The sequence below is a fragment of the Rhynchophorus ferrugineus genome, unplaced genomic scaffold (assembly GCF_030347505.1).
Source record: "Rhynchophorus ferrugineus isolate W39M unplaced genomic scaffold, kcgeb_rfMv2 rfM3, whole genome shotgun sequence".
Taxonomy (NCBI): Eukaryota; Metazoa; Arthropoda; class Insecta; order Coleoptera; family Curculionidae; genus Rhynchophorus; species Rhynchophorus ferrugineus.
Genome location: NW_027472582.1, coordinates 4,765,265 through 4,791,854, shown reverse-complemented (window position 1 = coordinate 4,791,854; position 26,590 = coordinate 4,765,265). Strand labels below are relative to the sequence as shown.

Sequence of the window (26,590 nt, the reverse complement as noted above, 5' to 3'; positions counted from 1 at the left end):
TCAATTTTTTATATGTTATTAGTTGTAATATGATACGTGTGATATTTTATAATTGTATACTTATCACTTTGACTTAAATAAAATCACTTTTTTCTTTATTTTTTGTTTTTTTTTTTGTTTTCTGTTCTCGTCACAAGATACGACCTTATCTGGTGAAATTCCGTGAAACTCATTACCCATTACCTCGTATATTATAGTCAGTGATGATATTGATGCAGCATTAACAATGTAAACAAAAGAAACGTAAAACTGGTCGCTGATTACCTTAATATGGACAAATTGTCACCGATCATCACCTACATTAAAGTTATTGATGATACTGGTGAAGCAGTAAAACAATAACAGAAAAAATGTTAAACTAGTCGTCGATTGCTTTAGTATCGACAAGTGCTTATCGCCGTTGTCGTTATCAGTGCGTCCTAGAAACAGCTTTAATGCGAGACTGGCGGAGCGTCAGTCAGAGTGACCTTGACCTTTGACCGGTGCCCTTATCTGTGACCTTGACCCAGTTAAAATTAAACCGTGTGGTACCCAATTAGACTGTTGTCGCATTATTTTCGGACCCGATCATCTGTTTGACCTACTGCCAGGTGAGGTGATCGCAGTTAGCAGGTTATTTATTTATTGGGACTTGTGTTAAATTATTGCGCCGGTGGTATTTATATTTTGCGCGTGCGACCGATTGAGGTCGTACGGTTGTTGATCGTTGCTGTCCTTTTCGTTGTAATGCTGCGGTATGTAGCTTGGCTGTCAAGTTCGCAGCGCCATCGCTCGGCCTATGGAAGAAATGATTTTGAAGCGGCCTTGATTTAGAAACTATAGGAGTCTAGTATATGATTGGCTAGTTGAACGCATGCGCACTTAAATAAAACGAGTAATATTTCAGTTTAGTTTGGTTTTTCGTTGAGAGTAAATTTAGCAAAACATATTGTTCGTCTTTAAAAAACAATTCATCATAATGCGATTACAATTATCAATACGTATAGGACAATTAGTTGTCCTATACGTAATAGAAAGTTGAACAACTCAACTCAAAATAAAATCAAATTTGTATCAATAGATACTTATTACATTGCCCAAATTAAACAACACACCATTATTCTTCGGTGATTACCTTAAAATAATATAAATACAAGCTTTTCACCGAGGTGTTGAAAACAAAAAGAAAACGAAACCATGCTGCTATCAAATATGGTATATTTCAACAGCGAAGTTAACGTCATCGATATGAGCAATTATGTATATCCGCATAATATTGATGTATTTCCTTTATATGTGGTTTTTCTCACCACAAGTGAACCTTGTATATTTCATCTAGTGGCATCTATGAATTTTGAATACTCCAAACTTGAAAAACGGAAGCAAATATTTCATAGTGGTAATTCTAGTTCCAACGAACAAAAAGAAGTCACATAGCGTCAAGTCTGGCGAATGTGCTAATTAATTGGCATGGAGACATTTGTTGGTCTTCAGTTTTAAATTATGTTTCGTCTAATACCTTGTAGGGTGGTGTAAAACTCACGAATTGTTCGTTCTGTTGTAAACCTTTCAATATAGATAATTAATTGACTTGTTGAGGAATGAAGAACTTTTTTCTATAATACTGCAATTATTCAGTGCAATATTTAACAGTAAATATGTTTACCTCTCTAACGAAGTTTACTGGCAAGAGGAGGCCTCCATTATCACGTTTCTCATCAGTAAAGTTTCAGTAATAATAAGCAGCTATTGAAATTTATCAAAACAGCCGAAGCGTTAAAACAACATTTGCCGGTTTATAACCTGTAGTTGTTTTAATTAATGTTTTGAAGAATTTTGCAACATTTGACCAACGACTTTTGATCAGACAGCATTATATTTCTTTTTAACTGCAATAATTTTTTTTATTAATCTCCTAGAACGTCAACAATCTGCCCGTGGGCAATAAGTATTATTATATGATTTCAGTTATATAATATAATATAACTATCCTGACATGTAGTAGATCACTTCAGTAAGTGATCTACTGTAGTGCAATAAAATGAGAAGGAAAATATTATCTGATTCTAAAACGAATTTACAAATTGCGACCGACAATAAATAAAACTTCTTATTAACGTAAGTTCACAGCTTCTTTGGCTAGACTATAGTAAGTTGTAATAATTGATTATTGCTGATCGATAAATTGTCATGACACCAAATCTCGAAACATAAAAAACAACAGCCGCTCGATTAAATCGAACACACAGATCAAGGATTTTTACGCAATACAAGAGTTAAAATTATGCGGCTGTTTTCTTTTTTCGATAAATATTTTCTTTACTCGTTCTTATTAATTATCGCGTAACCCACAGCCGCATAAACAAATCTAACGTCGTCCAGCATCTTCTCGCGATATTGTTGCCAATTTATCAGATTAAAACCTTCCCGCTGGCCGGTAATCCATAATTTCGGTGCCGTATCCGATTAACAACTGTGAGTACGTGTGTATACGTGTTTATTTATTCGCTTTCGAATATTTTTAAAATTCGAAAATAATCAAGCTACCTATATCATAGATTTAGTGGTAGTATTATTTTTATCGCTGCCGTGCCGTGTTGGTTGATCCGTCGGGTCCTGTTCTAGTGAGGGTTCTAATTGTTTCGTCACGTAACTAGCAGGTATGTTTGAACAATCGACTACGTGTCGTGGCCTTATTTAATAAAAAGAAAACAAGAATGTTATTGTCGCGAGCTCGCGTTAATGAAATGGTTTATTTAGCTTTAAGATCGAATTTTGAGACACGTTAACGGTCAGGTAGTCGATTAATTTAATCAGTTTCGTAGAAATTATTGTAGTTTTAATTGTATAGCAGGTCAATTGAAAAGCCCCTGGCCTACCATAGGAAAACACATTTTTTTGGCAAAATTAGTTTTTTTTATTCGACATAATTCCCTTCAAAGGTGATTTTAACGACCCTCCGACTTTTCGATAGTCCTTTGCTTCAAAATAGACCTCTTCATTCGACGAAAATTTCTTCCCAACGAGCATTCTTTTGAGATTTGAGAACAGGATATAGTCGCTGGGGGGCAGATCTGGAGAATACGGTAGATGAGGAAGCAATTCCAAGCCCAATTCATGGATTTTTGCCATCGTTTTCACTGAATTGTGACACGGTGCATTGTCTTGGTGAAGCAGCACTTTCTTTTTCTTCAAATGCGGCCGTTTTTTGGCGATTTCGTCCTTCAAACGGTCCAATAACGCTATGTAATAGTTACTCTTGATACACGTCCATGTCTATATGCCATATTTCATTCTTACCTTTACAATAATCTTCAAATAAGTTCTATTTCCATATTATTTAACATAAAAATATATCCTTTGTCCACAACAATTTATAAAATTAGTGTTATAAATTGATATTTTACTAATAATTCATACCTTATACACTTATTTTCGCATTATCTGCCGCTAATTTTGCCTATGAAATAATTATATTACCTCAACAAAATGTAAATACAAAATTAACCTAAAAATATCTTCTAACCACGACTATGTTAAACAAGGCAAATATAAAAAAGGACGCGTACTTATGAAAACTCTTAGGTTAGATTATAACAAGTGCGCATGTTCAGTTCTAGCCAATCGAAACTTGTATATATGCATGGATGTATAGGTTCTTTACTATCGTCTTATTTTTTGCCGGTGCGTCCGCAACGCCCGCCCGCAGAGCGTGTCATATTATATGGGTATATTTGCCCATTAATAGATATCTTTAGGTTTTCAAGTAGAAATAATAAGGACCGTAGAACTGTTAAAAAGTATCAAACAAATATTTTCGCAAAATATATTTTTTTAAGTGTGATATGAGCCAGAAAAGGTCAAGGGGACTTAAATCTTACGAATAAGATAGATATTGTAAGAAACTGTCCAAGGAAGACTTGAAATAATTTTGTGTTTGGTGTCACAAAATTTTGTTGATTTTAAAGCTTTCATAAAAGATGTCTGCTGCCTTGTTATATGTTTTGGGAGAGAGAAAGATGTATCCAGTTATTGACCACCTTTGACTTTAACGATAATTTGCTGTATTTAAAAAAAACATAGCATTATCAATTGTTGGCCCACCCATTGCATAATTTATTACGAACAATAGATATTGTTACCTTTTATGATTAGTGATTCATCTAAGTTTATCAAAAGATTATTAACTTATATTTTTACGCAATGTCACAATATAACGTTAATCATTTGTGAAACAAGATTACAAGCTTAACAGTTTTAAGAAGTATTTAATACGTCTCTACGTGTCATTATACAGACAAGGCTCTAATTAAGTCGTATAATTTGGTAAGCTGCAGTTTCTTTATTATTTGGTGCTGATCACTGTTTAGTCACTAAAGTATTTGTGAAGACTTTCTGTATTCTGTCTGATGATCATCAAAAATTACACCCGTATTTTTTTGTATATTATTTGTATCGAATAATTTTTATATTATCTTTATTACTTCATCATAACTGTTAACACAGTCTGTTGCGAATTTCTTGTCAGCTTATTCACATTTCGTTTTGTCTTGATGCATTATTTTTATTTCAGCTTGGCGTCAAGATTCATAGCAAGATATTTAGCTGAGTTTAAGTAAGGTAGAGTCATCATCAAGGTCCACTGTTTTCTTATTTCGGACAAAACTTGTCTTATCTGTTTGAACTATTGGTATGGAAGGCAGAAAAACGTTTTATTATTTATTAATCATATATTTTTGAAATTTTTGTGTCATTGTTGGAATAAGGCAAGTTTTGGAAATATTTTATAGTAATTCATAAAAAACAAGCTGAGAATACTTGTATTGTGAACATAATACAGAGTACAGATACTGGTGGTTAGTTTTAACCTGTTCAGGTACCAGATGAGAGCTTAATTTTCGATAGTTATGGCAATTTATGAAGATACATCTATGATATTACTCACGAATAAGGTTTTCCACCTTTAGTTCCAATTTAGACAAAAACATCAGCAATTATCTAAATTTCTTCAGAACACTTGCTTTTAATGAACTCTCTTTTACTTGTGAAAAGTTTTAAAAAAGTCTTGAAAGGTACAACAGATATCTAATGTCATTCTACAATTCATTTTTTTTATTTGTATGGCAACCCATTCTTTTACAGCATTTTAGAATTGTATTTTTTGTTTTTGTTTACACCAATGTATTTGTCTGGTCTGATATTCGAAAACTAATGGCTGACGCTAAATTTACACAATATTTAACGCCTGATAAAGCAGCAGCATGGACAGAGTTTCAAAGTGTTGTAATATATTTCAAGCAATATAACAACTACGTAATACACTCAGTTCGTTTCTGATGTATACCTTTTAATTCGATAAGCGGTCGTTAATGATTAAAAATAGTAACATAATGAATATTTAGAGAAATAGAAACAGTAAAAAAAAACGGGCTGCCTGATTTGGATTCAATTTACCCTATAAACAGCTTTTGGTTATTCAATAATCTATCTGGTTGTCCTTGGTAGTGTTCAGCATCAATCGTCTGAACAACTGAAACTTACACAGAGATAGCATCACCTTTTTCGTCACCTCTGCGTTTTCCACGCCCAACCCATAAGGCCCAGCTTGTGAAAGTGGTTCAAAACAGTTCTGTGGTCATTTGTTTTAACTCCATTCCAATTTCAACACTATTGATCAACAATCTCATCGGCTCTTTCAGATTATTCGCTCGGGATTCGGGATGTTTGGATTACGGATAATTTTACGTGAATTTATTCATATTTTTCATGTGATTCTGATAGGTATCCGTTCTTTTTCAGGAGCATTACCGAGAGCCTGGTCCTGTCCGGCCCTAGGTCCCCTAGTCCGTCGTTCGCTGAAGCCGCCCCTCCTCCAGCAGGCCGCCTTCGACGATCTGGTGTTTCGGGTGGACGTCATGCGGAACGTCGCGTCCAAGCAGCACGTGCATGCCGCCGCGGAGAACGGAGATCCCGCCGCCATCAAGCCGGGCAGACTGGAGAAGGGAGGCGCCGACGATGGGTCCAACGTGGAGAGGGCGTGGGTCAGCCTGCCCAGTCTAGAGTTGCCGGACGCGCAGGGCTTCAGAGAGGAGGATAACGGAGATGAGGGGCTTCAAGAGGTTGGTGGATTGATATATATCGGGAGAGTATATCGGCAAGTGGTCTCATTTGCGAACTGTGATGTAAATTTTATTTTATGTATCCGAATAGGATTTTATATACTAAGTATATTAAAGGATAGTTAAACTTAGCGTTGGGAACTATCAACTGTTTATGGATAGTCTAGTAGTACGGCTAGTAGTACACTTAATGGACTGAAAGTAGTAATTGCTATTATACAACAGTTAAAGGGCCCCAGAGTGCTTGTTGATGTGCCAGAACTACTCATTCTCATTTATTCTAAACTAGCTCAACAGCTTTCATAGCCACGTCTTGTTCTTTAAAAGAGTTGTGGACAGGAAATCATTTTTAGGTTAATTTTATTTTTACAAAAGTTTATTAAGGTAATATAATTATTTATTATTTAATATATAACATTAACAGCAAACAATGCGAAAACAAATGTATAAGGTATTGATAAAATGTTATGTGGGAACCAGGCCACAAAGACGCTTATATTCATGGCATGTTTCAGAAGAACATTCAAGGCAAAAAGTAATCAAGTTAGACAAATGTTCTGGGACATCCAGCAGATCTACCGGATATGAGTAGCGTTGGGAACTATCAACTGAAAACAGTCGATAGTCAAAAAACTACTTTCAATCAAATGCACGGTTCAACAGTCGAAACAGTCAATAGTCAAAAAAATAGCTTTCGGTTAAATACACGGTTCAACTGTTTTGTTCAATTCGTGATGTCAGACGAAGATGTACGGACCCTTTCCTGTGTAAATTTCTAGAGAGGAAAAGACGGAGATAGTTGCTTGGAGCAGTTAATTTTATATGTGCTTATATTTTTCAACGGTAGAATAAGCGAGACGGAGATATACATATTCCTTCACGTACAAACTTTAAAAAAGAAAAGGAAAAAAATAATTGCTGAATACTATTAACATGCGATTAATAATTTCATTTTAAACGAAGTAGAATTACTTTTATATTTGAGTGTTCTGTGGATCTGTAAAAAGGAATGAAATTTTTCTATGGAATGGAATAATACCCCACAAATGTTTTATCCTATTTTAATATGTCAGTTACTATTTTCAAATAATATACTATAATAAATATAGACAATACAATAGAACTTAAACAAAACCTAAAAAATAAACATGTACAATAACCATAAATACTAAATAAAAATTATACATATACCTAATCATAGAAAAAGAAACGAATTCATGACATAATTACAAATGATCGCACAATAACTACTAGAGCTTTGTTAAATAAAATAAATTCTTTATTTATTATTGAACGGAAATATTTTTTAACAAAAATCGAGGGAGTAATCGAAGTATTACCTATTATTGCCATAAAAACCGTCAAAAGTATTTTACTATTTATCATTCACAGTTTTAATATTTTTACCCTATTACATTAACAATCTTGAAAAATATCGTCCAAAATACTGCTGTATTAATATACAATATGTTGTTATTTACAAGCAAACTACCAAAAATTATAAAACTACATATATTACATATAAATCTATGTAAGCATAAATTGGGTACATTTTTGTCAAGGTCGCGGCTAGGACGACAGAGACAGAATGTTAAAAATCAGTTGAATGAAACTAGTAGAACCAAAAATAGTAACTAAAAGTACACGACTGAAACAGTTGGTAGTAAATAGTAACAAAATCAGTCGGACCGAAAATAACGACTAAAAACAGTCACTAGTAAAAAGTAGTAAAATCAGTCAAACCAAAAATAGCGACTGAAACAGTCGATAGTAAAAAGTGGTTAATTACTAAACAGTCGATTTCAGTCGATAGTTCCCAACATTAGATATGAGTCTTCTTATTATTAGTTCTTCTGTCGGCTACAAATCTCCCAACATTGATAATTATAATAAGCCAACAGAAATATTACGGTTTACCCCCGTACATTTATTAATAACGTCAATCAGCCTTTAATAAAATCACGCGTTCATGAACCATTTATTGTCCGGTTACGACGAAATAATTGGCTGGTAAACATCACAGGACGACCTTAAGGAGAAAAACAAACCGATCAATTAAACCATAATTAACGAATAATATTTTATACCGTCGTATAAGACGGACGCCTCCGCTCGTCACCGTCGTCTAATCAGTCGTAGCTTCGGGACGCGACGAACTGTTGAATTAATCGACGTTTTCTTTTAAGGTCGCCGGTAAGCTGGAGATCCGCGTCGTGCCAAAATCGTCCGCCGACGGCCCGACCCCTATCTATACCGCTACCACCAATCAGACCCACACGACGGCGACGCCACGTCCCCATTCCCTCCCCCCGATCGCGACCAAGACCACGCCCGGTCAGGGCGACCATCCCCATCACGTGACCATGGAAAGGACCGGATCCAACGAGAGGCCCGAAAGGAAGCCCGTCGAGCGGACGAAGAGTATATTGAAGCAGAGCAGCAAGGACGGGAGTGTGGTTGGCGAGGTGGGCAGCCCCAGGAAGGAGGTGGTCATGTTCGTGGACGCCATAGAGATTAAAGACAAAGAAAAGGTACGTATCGACGGTTCCGCGAGTGATTTTCGCGATGATGATCCCCCGTTTTTGTTCTGTCCGTAGGCTTGTGAATCGATGAGGTCGAAAATGCGCTCTCCACCACCGGAGGCAGTGATTTCGAGGAAGGAAAACGAGATCGAGAGAGAGATTCAGTGTGATGTCGCTCTATGCAATGCCAACGAGTCAAATTGGTAAGACTAATGCGTATTTTCACTATTATTAGCAGATTAGTGATGAAGAAACGTGTCGTGAATAAAATGAAATATACCAGGAAAAATAAACATAGGGAGAAGTGGAATAATGAGAAGGATAAAGGGAAAATTATCACAAAAGAAAGTAAGCCGGAATAACCAATAATAACAAAACTTAGGTCATCTAAAGGCAAGAGTTTTATGAGTCGAAAGGTATTTAGAAAAAAACTTTTAAGAATAGGTCAAGAAATTGATATATTACCCCTTTAATGAGCTAACAGCGTGACTAAATATAGTATGTAACACAATTAATACAAAAACAAATACAACAATTGTAGAGAGAAGCAAGAAAAAATGATGAAGGAAAGTATCAAATTCCTAAAAAAATTGGAATTACAAATATCCTCTAATAGAAGAAGAAAAACCAACTAAGATAACTATGACAACAAAAGTATAGACACTCAATATATTGAAGAAAAGTAAAACATTTTTCAAATGTAAATAAAAAGTCGATTACAAATAGAAAAGCAGATAAAAAATAAAGGGAGCAAAAAAATAGAAGAAATAAGCAACAGACTGATCTACTTCAAAGGATTTAGCAAGCTTTGTTAGAAACAGACAAACCTCTTTATAAGATGAAAAGCTCATTTATTCAGTTACTATGAAATTTACTGTACTTTCTGTTGATTTTGTGTTGTACTTGGTTTATTTCAGTAAATATGGTTGCTCCATACCTATTGATTATTTGATAAAACAGTACAACAGAAAATGTGTTTTCAAAAAAAAAGGAACTTAATTCCTTCTCTTGATGAGAGAAACCTCGTGAATTTTTAATAGAAAAAAATCGAATATAACAATGACAAAGAATTATTAGCTAGTTTTTGTGATAACACTCTCGAAACTACAGCTGCAAATGTTTTAAAATGACTAGTTTTATTCAAAATTCAAACCTGACTTTCAACCAACTTTTTCAGTTATGTGACTGCCTCAGCTGACTTGGCAATAATCAATTCTGTTAATCCAAGTTGTCCATATATGGTGTATGGTAATAATACCAGTCCTTAATATATCCTCCTAAAATGTTTCAATGTCGCATATTATATATCATCTTGTCCAATAAACGGCTCCAAAACGATCGATTGCATGATGGCCTTCCTATTAAAATCAAAATTGCCTCAATCAGTCGTCTTATAACTTTAATGATAATCTACAAAATAAAATATAGCTTGGACTAATAAAAATATTTTGAATTTGAATTTTTATCTAGACTCTTTTATATATTTTTTGTATTACTTTTTTGCATTACTTTTTTGCCTTTATAAATAAAACTGTAAAAAGTATAAAACATGCATTCTTAATTTTAAATGAAAAAGGTCAATATAACATTTAAAAATTTAGCAATCTAACAAAATTCACTTCTCACTACCATGAATATATAGCTATATATACTCTCTCATTATACTGAAAAATATCAGACCACTAGGTTCAAAAAAATTGTGGTAGAGAGATGAGAGAATGATAATTCATCTGTTGGCTCATGTGTTGTAGCTTAGCACCCAATTATACTATATTCAAGAATTGTGATTCACAGTATTTTATCCCAGAATGGCGATCACTATACTTACGATATAGTTTTACATTTGTAATTTTGTTATTTAATAGAATAGAAACTGGTAGCAGACAGAACATTTAAGTGTTGAACAATTTTCATTTTCTTCATTGCCATGCCATGTTTTACTCAAAAGTCAAGACTGCTAGACAAATAACTGAAATTCGAAGTGTTTTGGCCGTTTTTTTGATATAACTTTAATGGAATCGACTGTCTTTGCCCGTCTTTATTTTTAATACATCAGTAAATGATCTGATAATTAACTCTCCCATTTCACCGACTTTCAATTAAACTTTTTAGCCGGAAGAGTCCAGCCAAGACCCTAGCGAACATGACCGACAAGCAAACGGCCACCGAGACCAAAAAAGTGGAGACCGAGAGCAGCAGCACCGAGACGGAGAACCAGCAGAGGGATAAGAACAAGCACCGCGGCAGGAGCCAGGACAAGAGCGAGGAGCGCAGGAAGTCGACGGGACGCAAAACGTCCTTGAACTTCGAGCCGGTCGAGGCTCTGATGCGGAGTCAGTCCCTCAAGTCAGTTCCTAGTAATAAGCCGCTGTCGTCGCTGCTGAACAATCTGGCCACCGATTCCAGGTCGGAGAGTAGTTCGGGCACGTCGGCAACCAATCGACCAAAATCAGTAAGTTTCTTCTGTATATAATAAGATTGTTAGATAAAAGATTTTATTCTTCCAAAAATTATACTACATTTTTATGAACACCTGAAATTTTGTATATAGAAGTTTCTTATAATGGATCATCAAATACATCTTAATTTTTTTCATTTTTAACACATCAAGATAAACATCCACGAGTAGTTTCAGGCAAAGCATGTTTTCTGTAAACTTCCGCAACAATTCAATGACTTTCTGCAGTAGTTTTCTTCACATTTTTAAAAAATGTATTAATTAGGTACTTATCTAGGAAAACCCATTAGCCCTTACTTAGTCTCTAATAAAAATAAAAGTTAATTGTACTTTTCAGGATTATCGATTTGGTTTAAGCGGATTTACAAGAACACCGTTTCTAAAGTTAATTGTACTTTTCGGTGTTTTTACTATTTAGTACACTTTACTGCACAATAGCATACTGTCTGGTTTGGTTTGGTTCCCTTAAATCTGCATCCTATGTCAGTGTTGTCGAAAAGTTGAAGCACTTTGGTACTTACATGGGAATGAAGCATTTCCTTATCAATCTCTTAATTTCCTCTATGCCAGTTGGAATCCGAAAGTCTCGATGTTAGTTATTGTTCCTATGGTATCTCGGTGTATCCCCAATACTTCTCAGAACTATATTATTGATATTAGTTTTCGCATATAGGTTTTAGTATTTGCTTGTACAGCACCAACGTATTGAGTACGGATAATTTAGATTTTCTTCCAAATATCCTATACATTTTTTAAAATTTGAATTTAAGTTCCTTTGTTTTTCATATGGTCCCTTCGCAAAATAATGTGATTGATTCAAATTCACCGCAATGCGCCTTTTCAGAAGCAAAATTTATCATTTTAATGCAGCAAAAAACAATGCGATTCTGATAAAGGAAACACTCTTGTTCTGGATTGTTCAGATACATATATAATTGTTTTTGCTGTAGAATTTGTAGTCACCCGCCTTTAAATATTATGTGGTTGGGATATGTTAGGAGACTATACAGTGTTACATTCATTAGAAAATTTATAATGATTTTATGCTCTTGATGTATCGTAGCTTTGTTGTGAAGTATTGTCCATCGTCATCATTTTTCTCCAATATCTTTGATGAGGATTTCATACACACCAAAAAGGCTGCTACCTAATTGAGAACACAGCATATCTCCCGGCAAATATAATCAAAACTGTCTATAGCGCTTTTTCATATTTCATATTTCTTTAGTGCTATCAATTTAAATAAGATATATTAAACTTTCTATCTTTTTGTTCTCATAAGGAAAGCAGAGCAGCACAGCTGAAAGTCTGTGTCTGTTAATATTTTCTTACTTGTTCAACACAAAAATGTATTGAGGCAAGTTATAATTATTTTTACAATGTTATTGTAAAAATTGTGGAATGGATAATTAAAAATATTTATGATATACGTCAGAATCGAGAAAACATACCAAAAAGTAATACTTCAAAGAACAGCAACAAAAAATTAAAATGTATGATATATATGAAATTACTGCTGTGCTCTTATTATCGTAAAATGGAGGAGTTAAAAGACAGCTTAAGGATCTATTAACAATATAATAATGCAATCATGAGATACTATCTTGTCTACAAAATGAGTCTCAATTTGTTTGTCTACCAATTATTTTATGTTGTAATAATGTAGTTTTTAAACATCCTTGTTGAACAATTACTTTTTCTGACTCCATGCGTCGACCCAAAAAAAGTCCACCTATCTCGGTTAAGGAGCCTTAAGCCAAAATATTAATTATAAGTATCTTAACCAATATACATTTGTTTAAGTAAATGAACCCTTTAAAATAATTAAGTTTTTATTGATGGCAGTATACAAACAACTTTTTAAAGTCGCAATCGACAGTCATCCAAGTGGACTGCACACGATGAACCCGCTCCAAAACGTGATAAAACGCAACAGTCTGCTGGCAAGGTTATGACGTCTGTATTTTGGGATGGGCATGGAATAATTTTCATTGACTACCTTGAAAAAGGTCCTTCCTTTCATCAACAGCGACTATTACCCGACCGTTTGAAAGGCGAAATCGCCGAAAAGCGGCCGCATTTGAAGAAAAAGAAAGTGCTGCTTCACCAAGACAATGCACCGTGTCACAAGTCAGTGAAAACGATGGCAAAAATCCATGAATTGGGCTTCGAATTGCTTCCTCATCCACCCTATTCTCCAGATCTGGTCCCCAGCTATTTCCTGTCCTCAGATCTCAAAAGAATGTTCGCTTGGAAGAAATGTTTATGGAATGAAGAGGTGATCGCCGAAACTGAGGCCTATTTTGAAGCAAGGGACAAATCGTACTACAAAAATGGTATCGAAAAGTTGGAGGGTCGCTATAATCAGGGTATCACCCTTGAAGGGAATTATGTTGAATTTATATGTTAAAGTCATTATGTGGAATTATATGAGTAAAAAGTGTTTTACTATGGTAGGCCGGCGACTTTTCAATTAATCTGTTATAATCACATTTACCTTCAATGTAATTTTGCCATCGCCCTATTTGGACACATTTTGGCTTTAAAGTGTGAGCAATATTTTCATGATTTCTTTCGTTGTATTCCTGGTTGAATTCAAGGAAAACGACGTCTCGTTTTTTATTTTCGTTCATACACTTTATACACAACACTTTTGAGAATGAAGATACATTATAAACAAATAATAGTGATTATATTTAAAACACAAAAATGCTGATCATACTCCATGTCAGACACGCAAAAATGGCGTCATAAACAAAATATCGCGTTTTAGAAATGAACCAATTCAATGCCTTTGTAGGGCAATTCAAATGAACCAATAAAAAAGTGGTCTCAGTGCCTGCATTAGTGGGACCACGCAAAACATTTCCTCGGTTTCGCCTATATAAGTAAAACCTCTGTACATGCTCTATGGTCGGGACTCAAGTAAACACTGTTTCAGGATGCTGTGAGTGGAGCGCGTGAGAAATCGGGCCCCGAAGAGAAACAACGACTAGTGGAACGCGACAAAAGCCGCAGGCTGGGCGACGAGTTCCCGACCAGGTGCTCGCCGGGCGTCGACCTCAGCACAAACCCAAACGTGACCTTCGTAGCAGCTTCAAGCATTCCAGAGTTAAGGTTAGTTGGGTGATTACTGACTTGCGCGATCTCGAAGCAGCGGTAAATGCATGCAGCAGCTACTTCCGATCGTGATTTTGCTTATCGTTTCTGCTGTTTCAGCGTGACTGATATGATGGAGCGTTGTGGAATTTATTAGGTTTAGACCGGCAGGCCGCAGATTCTTTTTGTTGTTTGTTGTTGTTTTTTTTTTGTTATATAATAAAGATATTTTTTGTTTGGTTTTATTTTATTTTACACCATGGAGGGTCTGAACGATGTATATAACTTGGTAATTTTAGAAGATTATGAAAGAAGATAACTAATGATAGTAGCACCATTAAGGGTTAATAATTGCTTAGATCTGAGACAAGGTTTGAGTTGTATTACATTATTGTCAAAAAATATGAGATACTAACAATATATAGTATTTAGTTTTAAGGGACCACTAACCATGAATAATGTTATAAATGTAAGTGTTGATTAATATCTATAATCTTTTGGTAATCTTATAGTCTCTAATAAAAATAATGAAATTCCACCGAAGCAACACAATCCTTGATCCAATTTTTCGACTTTTTTTATGAAACTTACAAAATGCTTAAGTGCTAATAAAATGCTAAGTGTATGCTATGCAACTAAGTTTCGGGAGGAGTATTGTCTTGCGAGTATAGGGGATGAAGTAAAGCATCTCAAGAGATATTTAGCAATATTTTTTTTTCTGTAAGAGTTGTTCAGGACTATCTAATTAACTTTGTCTAAATGGGATTTTTGCCTGGTGCCTGATTTGATGAGGAATTTCATTTAAATTAGAAAGAAAACCTCTATATTATTTGCTGTATTCTAAGATATTTCTAGCTAGTTGCTCTTTTTCACTAGCAACCTGGCTATGTTATCTTTATATGTGCAATGGATCATCATCCAATGAATCCTTCACACATGCTCTTTATTATTTAGCATTGGAAATTGTCTCTTTTAAATCATCATAAGCAGTATTCACAAGTTAAAATAATTGTTACAATGTTAGTTTATCCCTTTAGGAAATTTTCTTTTAAAACATTAGAAATTATTTATCATTAAGTAAGACATCTGCTATAAATAGAAAATAATTTTACTGAAAAAATTTAAAAGAATTGAAGAATTTCACAGAAAATGATAAAACTGTTGGATGAATTTCCTGCTAGCACTAGCTAAATATAATAATGTGTTAATGTTACTTATTCTTCATAATTCAAACTTATAAACTGGGAACAGTTTCATTTTCGGAAGAAAAACCCAATAAGCAGAGTGTATGAACGGATACCTATTAATATAATGCCATAATATTCTGCTATTTAAAACAATGTATTGAATGGTCATATTTAAATAATTAGAATTTGCCATATATTGTTGCTATGTATATATAATTTATTGCTATAATCCCGATAGGAATCTAGTTGTTGAGAAGACAGGCAGGATCTAAGGGTATCCACAGAACTATCAAAAAACTCACTTTAAGAAATCATGAAAGTTTGATACTACATACCATATAAACTATATTCATAGTTGATACTTTGGAGGAGGCGTGTGGCGCTCGTTTTTTTTTTTTAGATTAAATAAATATTTTTTATTAGCAGTAGGAAGCACTGACGTGGTAGAGTATATAACTATACAATGAAAAAGGCAAACATACAGATGTATTTATAATAATAAAGGTATTTTAAACAAGTTTATTCTTAAATACACAATAAATCGTGAGCTTTATTAAAATGAACGTTTCAAAACACAACCGATTTTATTTAAGCAGGAATGAAAGGAGGTCGTTGGATACTAAATCAGGATTATCGATTTGGTTTAAGCGGATTTGCAAAAACACCATTTTCTAATGAGGAATGTCATGTGTTCGTCTAATATTGAATGAATATTGGTTCAACTAATACTAATAGTTCTCGCACTGTATCTGAATATTACTGTCATGAGTAAAACAAAGAAACATCGATAAACCCCAGTATTATTAGAATATTTTTATCTATAACAGCTACGAGTATTTTGCTTAGTTTTAATAGTTATCCTCCTAGTTTAAGTATAAATATTAGACATTGTCATGGATATGTATGACTTGAATAACTTCTTCAGTAAACTTCTTAAAATGTAAATGTTCATGAGGATTCTGGGCTGACGAAGTCAATCATGATCGTGCAAACATATTAGAGTTGTCCAAATGAAGCTACCACTTCAGAAATTGTTTAAAAATTCAGGAAACTGGATACATTTTAATTTAACAGATATTTTGTATTTTTAACACAGAGGAAAGAAACAAAACTGTAATTTAATATCGAGACGAAGCTTATTACATTATGTTATAATTATTTTAATATGTTTATATGTACATTGGTCCTTTAAGCCATCATTAACTTTTAGTTTTCCCACGTCCTGTACCACGTTTCCATTTATGTCTTTCTTCTTCAACACCTTTTCTTGGTGAACGGATTGTTGTTCATTAGAACAGATTGTATTAATTCAAACCTTCTGTTTCAGAGAAAAACGTTCGATAGCCAACGGTCTGAGTCCCGGCTTAGATGAACAGTCTGAATATTTTGATGCCACCGAGAATCCGGCTTTAAAAGACAAGCGCCCTGAGCAGGACGATGAAGATAGCGGCGTTGATAATGCCAGCCATATTTTGAGGGAATCTTCGGTAAGTTGTACACTGACGGACGTAAATATTCCTTTTTTAATCTTAGTCTTAAATTTGTCCATACTAATTATTTTATTATGAGGTGTCTTGTATCATTTTATATGAATAATTTGTGGTGGAATGTGAGCTAGTTTCCAAATTTAAAAGTTTGTATTAACGTGAATTAGTACAAATCTATCAAACCCTATACAGTTGGTGATCATACTAAAGGTGTAAGCATAAGAATTTGGACATTTCGTTGCCGTTGCAATATCTGTGGTTCTCCACAGTTAACTAAAGACTTTTTGTTAAGACGCCATAAAAAGCTCTACATTTCAATCAATTGCTTTTCGTTTTAGGTCTTTTTCAAGCTATTCATTAAACTTCAACTGATAATTCATCAACTCCTAGTTCGTTCACCAATTCTTTATATATATATATATATATATATATATATATATATATATATATATATATATATATATATATATATAATTTATATAATAGCTGCAACTTACATTCAGTTACACTAATGGTGAAAATATTATGAAAAGTGTTCCAAGGACATTATAATGCAATATAGATTATATAAGTGCTATAACCTTAATATAGTTCAAAGAAATTAAACCAAAGTCAATTTGTTTGTAAAATAGAAAGAAAAAGTTCCAGAATATGTGACGAATGAAAAATATTTACACTGTCTCAGTAATCTTATTAACAACATGTCAAATCCCTTCGAGAACAATACTAGTGGCTCGAAATCTTGGAAAGCAGCCCATCAAAGCTTGATCCTTTTAATATTTGCAAATATCTGGAAAAAGCGAATGTTCCCCTTAAATGTATTTCCTAATTCCAACAAGATTTTCTTAATTAAATTATTGCCTACAATTTTAGTATCTTTCATAGAAAAGTAAATCTACATCAGGATTTTAGAAAATCGGTAACAGAACGATCATGAATAAAACTAACAAAATATTGTCAGGATAATTTGGCTGTTGATAATATTATTAACGATAGTGTTATTAAAAGGATTTCCATTAACATCATCGAAGGAATTTGCGTGTCATTTTATTTGCTACAGTGTCCGAGATGCTTTTAACCGACATTATCTAATGGGATAAAGTGTTGAACTATTATATATAGAACTATTATTAAATTATCGTGTTTGTTGACGTATTTTCCTATTTATAGTTTGTAAACGTCACAATATTTATTTATGAGTTTACGTTATATAGTATCTGTATCAGATATGATTATTTTTCTTGAGGATTAACTCTAGGTCCTTGATCTAGTTGCATAATACGCTAAACTTACTGGACAATTTATCTACAAATATGTTTCCGTCTTTAAAATTCAAACGTGATATTTTTTTCTTAACGAAAGGGTTGGCGGGAAAATGTTTTTTTTTAAATAAAACTTGACTACATAAAAAGGACAAGAACAACAAATTCTTGATGGAGCTGATAACTCTAAGAATCTATTGTTTTGGACTATTGGAAGTTGAGTTATTAGGTCTATAAATACGATTCCGTCTTTTATAAAGTAAGCATTGTGACTTTTTGGTGATACGTTAAGGAACCAGAGTTATTCCAGCGATCGTCAAATAATGGATCTTTATGGCGCCTTGTACACATATAGAACTAGGCACAATATATTGCAAATTTGGATTAAAATACTGGATTACACTAAATCTCAGTTATACTCATCACAGTTCAAGATGCAAGATCATTGAAAGAGGAATGCATGAAAGGAAGTATAACTAGATGTGGATTACATTTGCAATTGGATCAAATCCGTAGTTTTACTTTGAGGACTCACGGCTTTGGAAAGAAAAAGTAACGGCTATTTTTTTAATGGCAAAATATACACCACTGAATGTAAAAAAGCTTGCAAAGAGGATTTTCACTAAATTTCAAGTAAATCTAAATAGAGCTTGAAGTGATATGTCGATTAGGTCGAAAAAAGTAATATCGAGAAAAAAACCAAGTTGACGATGAAAGTTTAGGATAAAGTTCCGAATAACATAACTCAGATTATGGTACTTAATACCCGTATTTGGTCTACTTCAAAATTAACATTATTTAACCTTCTACCTTTTGAAATGCGTAATAAAATAGTGTTTTTGAAATTTCTAGATCAGAACACCCTCTTAAACATTTTCGGTTCTTGTTACAGGCCAGTCCCGCCCTGGAAGGTGGTAGGATATCAAAAATTCCAGTTTCCGTCACCAGCGGTCAGCGCTTGGCGAAGTGCATGTCTTGGTCGGGAGATCTGACGCCCGGCCTCAGACGCCGACGCCAAAGCGAAAAATACGTCACAGATCCGAGCCAGCTGAAGCTTAGGTTTAAGCGACACTCGGGCAGTGGTAAGCTATGATTCCGACCTATGTCCTCTCTGACTATAATCTACCGAGAACCTATCACTGTTTCCTATTCCTGTACACTGATAGTGAGGATAACTATCGTACATAAATATAAGCATATTAAATTAATTATTTTTCTGAAAAAAAAATCACTTCTAGAAGAGGTGTTAACTAATATTACAATTTGACCAATATGTAATTCGTCTTACGAGACTTCAACGGCTAATAATTTGTATACACAAGATTTTCGTGCAAATTGCGCATTGTTCTGGTTCTTAGTACTCGAGCTGTTGTGTTTGTTTTATAAATTTGAGGCTTTGTTGTGAATAAGTCGTACACATTATTATTTTTCGAAGCATTGTTCGTCGCTAACCGATTCTGGTAACATTGGAATCCTACACATCATTCAGTTGTTGAAGTCGAATGACTTTTTTCCTTTCAAACTTTGATTTATATACATCAGTTGCAACTATTAACAACTATCTGTCAATATTTTGTTATGTTTAGGCTGCCAATTTCTTATCTGATTTTTGATATTAATTTTTGGAATTACCATTTCTTTGTTTGCATTTTGTATCGAAAAACCACTTTTAAAACGTCTAAAAGACTCTCACACTTTGCAGAATCACTCGAGTACTTCCAATCAGTATCATTTAAGCGATCAATTAAATAGGAAAAGCATCCAGCAAATTTTATGGTAAAAATCCTAATGATGGATGAGTGAGTCTTGATATTAATATAATTACGTGTGAAGAAGTGTTTACCACAAGGTTGTATTGTAGATCCCTCAAAATTAATTCACCGTTTTCTCAACTCTCACTCAACATATGGTATTTCCCTAAAGTCCTTGTAATGGTCAATAGTACTGATTGAAATTTCAATGGACATTACCATTTATAATATACAAAGCTGAATATAATATTATCTTGCTGGTTTCTGTAATGCAATCCCCAGAATTGTATTACAAAGATCTATACCAGTTAAGAAATGCTGTGCATATGTGAGTGAATAAAGATCTGACATCATTATTACTACCATTCATAGTGAATTTATAAAATGTAGTAATATTGTAACTCATTCATATTTAAAAAGTGTACTGACACTCCTTTAGTTGCCGCTAGCTTCATAAATATTATTACAGTGAAAAAGATAATTGAACACCAAACTTAAAGATACAAACCTTGTAAATGAGAAGTATATGAACATTGGTGAATAAAAAAGTTTGTAAATCAATTTGTATTCCATGAATTGATGTTCATATGTGTTGTTTACCTACATGTGTTTAAGAGAAAGCGCCATAACAGCTTATGGAATATCTATCCTCCTTATTCACCAAATTGAGAAGGCGACATTTTTTTGTTTTTGTCTCTTTGTCATTAACATAGCTCTTTCTCTAACTTCTGAGATCTCCTATCATTCTACCATATAATTCTTAAGTAGTTCTTCCAGTTTAGTATGCTACGGTATGATATTGTTTCTTTTGTTTCTTTTGCTTTTCAAAAATTAGATTGGATTTTTTTATTGTTGAATTATTTCCTTTACTAGTGTCATATCTAAAAGGAAATTGCTGTAGCCTTGTTTAGGCTTATTTTGCTCTATTAATATTATTTTATGATCTAATATTTCATGATTTTCTTTGAATAAGCAAGACGCATTTATTATATATTTAATGTATATAAATATACCGAATACATTTAAAAACAGAGAAGCTTTCCCCATAATTCCTATATCAATATTTATCAACTTGAATATAATGAAAAAACGCATAAAAAGGACATCTTTGTTGATTGAGGTAATATCTTTTACAATTGTTATCAGATTTGTATTGTCATTCAATTCTTTTTGCGAATTTGCACAACATATATAATCAGGAATCAAGTCAGTGTATGTATCATCATTCCATCACATTTATCCAAGTCAATATTTACGTACAAAGTACGACTGCAAAGTAATATAACTGGTGCTGTATTTTTTTTTAATTTAAAATTCACGCATATTTAATTATTTTCCCTTTATAGTCCTAGCCCTGCCTCACTATATCAATTGTAGTATGGTTGTATTCAGCTGCAATCTATATGATGCAAGGGATATAAATTATTATTTTATAATTCTTAATACTTAGAAATTATTTTTATAAATAATTTATTATCGATTTAAAAGTCCAAAATAAACTGTGTGACAGATTAATTAATATATATATATAGATTAATATATATATATATATATATATATATATATATATAGATATATATATATAGATGTCTAAGAGATAGCAATTTCAAAATATAGTATTAATAACAGATATATTTTTAATTCTGCAAAACAAATGCTTGTTTATTCAATAATCTAGTTTGTTTTCTACTAATAATAATTTATTTAGCTACTATATTAAAACCATTAACCAAATAGAACAAAATAAAATGATGACAAAGTTATGAAAAAATATATTAAAAATATATGATTTAAAATATATTAAAAAATATATTAGTAAATTATATTTTCAGACATATCGATACTTATCCTCTATTTTGAGGTAGTTTTTCACTTTTCTCGGCAAACCATTATACATTTTTGATTCTATATACATCAGTCTTCTTTGTGATGTATCCTTCTTTGTTATAATGTTCAAATGTGGCTATGTAGTATATCCAGTAAAATAACCAGTGCACGTCATCAAAACTTCAAATTGGACTTTGGTTCACAACGTTTGTCCGTTTATAACCACTAATTATTATTACTAACGTTTTGAAGAATTCTGTAGATTTGACAACCGAGTCACAACACTCTGTCTCTTTTTAAGTGGGGTAAAAAGAGAAGGAAAAATTCACTCCGAGTTCAAAACGAATTTTACATTTTCACAAACTACATTCGGCAGTATATTTGACGTGACTAGCTGTTTTATTTGAAGGGCTATATTTTGAATGTTTTTTCACATTTATTGAGAAAAACTGGTATATATGAGAGTAGTCAAAATATATTCCTTAATTTGCTACAACTTTTTTTCATTTTTCTGTCAATATAACAATACCGTGTCGAAACTTCAGCATTTCAAATTTTCAACGCTTTTTGAAATAAGCCATCAATAACAATAACAAATAATTATGATCCAAAATGGTTTGAAACAACATATATCCTAATATAATTTAAGGTATGATGACCACGGAATCACGATGTTGTGAGAACGTACCAGAAGCTACATAAAATTATATTTTACGTAACTATGTAATAAAAAAGTGTTCTTTTATCAGAATATATGATTCACGATAAAGTATTATTGTCAGTTGTAATCGGTCTGATAACATTAAGAATTGATTATTGGTCCGTGCCTGTGAAGCATATTAATCATCTGTCGATATTTAGTAGCAATAAATTACTAGGACTGTGAGTTAATTTAGAGGGACTTGCAATATATATAGGGCAACTTATATTGCAGATAACACCATTCGTAATCTATTCGAATGTATTTTTCGTTCAATTCTTGGCAGTTTGGCTCGGAAGAGAGCCAAGTCTCAAAACAAGGCCCCAAAATTACCTCCACGTTAGTAAAACATTAAACTCAAGGTACTATAGTCACCTTTTGGAGCAAAAATTCAATAGAAGATCGGTGTTAGGTACTCTTACTATATCCACCCTGTTTTCTACATCTAGCTCTCCTTGAGTTCCGGTGGTTAGAATACGCCTTCTAACGGACCTTTGGATTCTAATTTCAAGGTGAATTCATAGTTAGAAGGTCGCTAACGGACTGTTGCTATTGCCAGTATTGCGTACTGCTACCATCTAGAGACTATTTTGAGGCTCACAGAGACCGTACAGTTTCGCCTGAAATAAGTAGTAATCAAAAGGAGCCGGATCCGGCCAGTATGGCGGATAGTATATATTTTTCACATTATTTCACACATTTTTTAACATGAAGAAAAATGTCATGTTGAAAATTACTTCATAGCGCTTCTTCTATAAAATATTTTTTTCTTATAATGCTTAAAATGACATGTTCATTTTGTCAACATGGAATCCATATGCTCAGAGAAAGATTAGAAAAAATATATCCATAGATAATAATAACGTATGCGATTTTTCGCATAAAATCTTCGGAATCAAAAAAATACCGCAAAATTAAGTAACACACGTTTCCGTGAACGACGATCTGGATCGGCCGTCATCCGCCCGCCACAGTTAAGTCCCCGGCGCACCGTCCCGTTCCGCCCCAACCGTCCTAACCACGCCCATTTTATTCCAGATCCTTTACCGCCACCACTGTACCCCATTTTTATGCTGCGATCGCTGCTCCAATGGATCTGGTCTCGTTTTAGGTATCAGGGCGAGGGGGATCTCTAACTGCCTCATCGACGCCCCCGAGAGCAGCCCCGAGTCGTCCGAGGGACCGCCGCCCCCGCCCCCCGGCGGCGATCCGCCCTCAGAGTCCCAGGTGCGATGCCGCAGATTCAGACCAGTGACGTAGTGTGGACCGGAGCGAATGGAGAAGCGAGGATGTTTTGTTTTTATGATAAATTGTTCCGTGATTGACGCGACTGGCCCGGAGGGAGTGGCCTATACTTGGAAGAGACACACCCCCCGGCCGGCGGGAAGGGAGGGGGGTTGGAGGTGGAACCGATCGATCTTCGGTCGGTTTTACCTCGTTTTTTTTCTCGTTTCGGTGGGGGATCCGTGCGGGATAACCAAATAGTAAATGCACCTTAGGCGATTTTTTTGCGATAACGTAGAGTGTTGGGTACCCTGTCGTATAGACTTTGAATAGGTCAAATAGAGTTTAACTGTTTTACTACTTGAAGTTATATTAACTTCATTTTAACGAACTAACTCGATTTGTGCTATGTAACTGTTAAATATTGATTGTACAAGGCGGTGTCTTTCTACGTCCCGAGAAAAAGGCTCACGTAGCAAAATCAAAAGTTACACGGAAATTGAAGGTGAACAAGAAACCAAAAAATAAAATCCATTCGTAAAAGATGATATATATTTGTTGGAAAATTTACGCCGTCTAGATCTGTCAAAATTAGGGGGGGGGGTTGTTATATTGCCATATGATTTATGGCCAAACTATATTTGTATAAAGCTTAAAGATATATTGACATTTTTCTAAGGCGTGTAGCTCTAAGGCTTGATGAGAGTGAGTTTCCGCGAATATATTGGAAGTACTGGCGCTTATTTTCTAAAAAAAGGTCTCTTCCATCTCCATATAGAATTTTAAACGGTACTTAAACAGAAAATTTATCGTAGATCAGTATATGATCGATTAAGAAGCACCTTTGCTATAGTTGAAGAACAATTAACACTAGCTATTCCCACCATATCTAAGTCAGTCAACGGATTAGGTACCAACACCCCTCAATTTTTTTTCTGGAACTTTTCGTTATAGGAAAGTACGAGGTGAAGTATTTGTGCGTTTCTTTTTCGTTGATTTCTTTGCCGTTGTGATTGTACGCGAACTCCGGCAACACTGTACCGCCCTTCCCCTAATCAAAACCCCGGTACATCGAATGCGCGCGCGTGTGTCTGTCCGATGACTTTTTTTCTAGCGAGACGTGTCCCTGCCCCCCTCTCGTCATCCCCACCCGTCCCCAATGCAATGTTGCCGAGTTTCCTTTATTAAATGTGAGAATGCTTTATTAAATTTCGAATATATTATATCTAGTCGAGGAAGAGAGCAAGTATTTTTTTATAAAGTACTTGACTTGATTAATTCTAGTCAAAAAAAAAACCTTAAAACGATAGAATTTAAATGAAAAACAAACAAAAAAAATTAAAAATGACTATTTAAATGATGCAAGATGAAAGATACTCTCTGTGTATAAAAAAAATGATGATATTAATTTTACCGAGTTGTGACAAGAGCCAAACGCAAACAAATTTTAAGAAAAAAAAACACCACTGAAGCTTTACAGAAACGTGGCTATTTTTAACGCGAACACTAGTTTGTTCTTGTCATCCAGACTTGTTAAAAGGAAAAGAGGATTAATATATATAAATATATATATAGCTATCAACAATATAATTGAGTACATGAATAAAACTTAGACTGCTAAGATTGTTTTTATTTTTGTTTTTTGACTGTACAATATTTGTTTTTTTTTTGTTTTGTTCCAGCGCTGTATTTTTAAATTATTATAGTTAAATAAAAATTAAAGAACATTTGAAAATCACTGGTGTTTTATTGCCTGTTGATACACCTTCACTTATTGGATAATAAGTGTAATTAACATACCTTTTTCCTTAATATTTTCTTTTACTCTACTCTTACTCCTCATAAATATTATAGTAACATTGGGCCATTCCAAATTTTGCACGTATCAAGACCGGGCCTGAAGAGTTTGCAAGAGTTTTTTCCTTATTTACTCCTGAAAATACAAAATTTGTTAATATTCTTATTTTTTTACACCAATTTTTTATACCATAGAGTTAAGAAATCATTCTGTAACCTGTATGGTCTTTTTTGGATCCGCCCTTACATAGACATTATTTTCCACACCTTCATTGACGAATCAGTGGTTAATATGTCAGTTTCTACACCTACTAAATTTATCTTTATCACTCCTTTATAGATGTGTTATTGGTTAATAGTCATTGCGTCCATAGTATTGGCCACACCCTTGCATAGTATCATTGGTTAATTATACTTCCTAGCCGCACCTTCTTTGTTATATAGAGAATTTGTTAAATTTGATAAATTCAGAATATTTTCAAATAAAACCGATTAACAAAAAAAAAAGAAAACATTGTATCCAGCAGATGGATTCAGATAAAGAATTCAAGATTCAGATAAGAAATGTTCTAATGAGTTGTAACAAGAAAGATGGGTAATTGAATGTTAAAGTAAATATTTCTTCTTTAGTTAAAAGAAGGAATCTGTGTTAAGTACAATAATGAAATGCCGCTGGTTTCTAGGGACTTTCGAGTTAAGTAGTTGTCAGATATATATGTCAGTCAAGAGAGAAATCAAGAGAGTCTTCAACTATTTAGATAGGTGTATTATATAAAACTATTTTTTAAAAGTGATCTCAGAATATCAATTAATAACCGAAAAATCCCAACGTTGAATTTGAAATTTGGGTTTCAAGGCACAACAACCTGTTACAATTACGATACGCTTGTATAGCAACAATTAATTTTCCCGTTATAAAACACTCACTACTATCTTATCTTAAATTATATGTTTTGCAACAAACAATGTAGTAGAACAAATATCTTCTTTCTGTAATTTGAATGTTTTGCAAGATACTAAGTAAACAATACTAAGATCAGTTCTATACCTAACTCTAAAAACATTACTAGTTTTATTGGTATTCCACTAATAAATATAATTGCAATATTACTTATGATCAAATATGTGATAATACCCTTTAGTCAAGTGCCATAGACTTAATTATACATCAAGCAACA

General features: G+C 33.6%; 1 protein-coding gene across 11 annotated transcripts in view; it reads left to right on the top strand.

Annotated features, from left to right (window-relative positions):
* The window catches only part of Asator (tau-tubulin kinase asator), a 61,480-nt gene extending 36,129 nt beyond the window's left edge, over window positions 1–25,351 (top strand). For 6 of the 11 annotated variants that reach the window (XM_076400112.1, XM_076400106.1, XM_076400107.1 and 3 more), the window contains exons 11-18: window positions 5,779–6,098; window positions 8,285–8,629; window positions 8,696–8,823; window positions 10,733–11,072; window positions 14,020–14,195; window positions 16,692–16,851; window positions 19,006–19,195; window positions 23,503–25,351. In XM_076400112.1, the coding sequence (XP_076256227.1) occupies window positions 5,779–6,098; window positions 8,285–8,629; window positions 8,696–8,823; window positions 10,733–11,072; window positions 14,020–14,195; window positions 16,692–16,851; window positions 19,006–19,195; window positions 23,503–23,651 (1,808 nt within the window). In that variant the 3' untranslated portion in view covers window positions 23,652–25,351. Of the gene's footprint in view, window positions 1–5,778; window positions 6,099–8,284; window positions 8,630–8,695; window positions 8,824–10,732; window positions 11,073–14,019; window positions 14,238–14,297; window positions 14,415–16,691; window positions 16,852–19,005; window positions 19,196–23,429 lie in introns of those variants that run through there. The other 5 variants (XM_076400113.1, XM_076400115.1, XM_076400114.1 and 2 more) reach the window with 3 other exon arrangements.
* The last annotated feature ends 1,239 nt before the right edge of the window (window positions 25,352–26,590 follow it).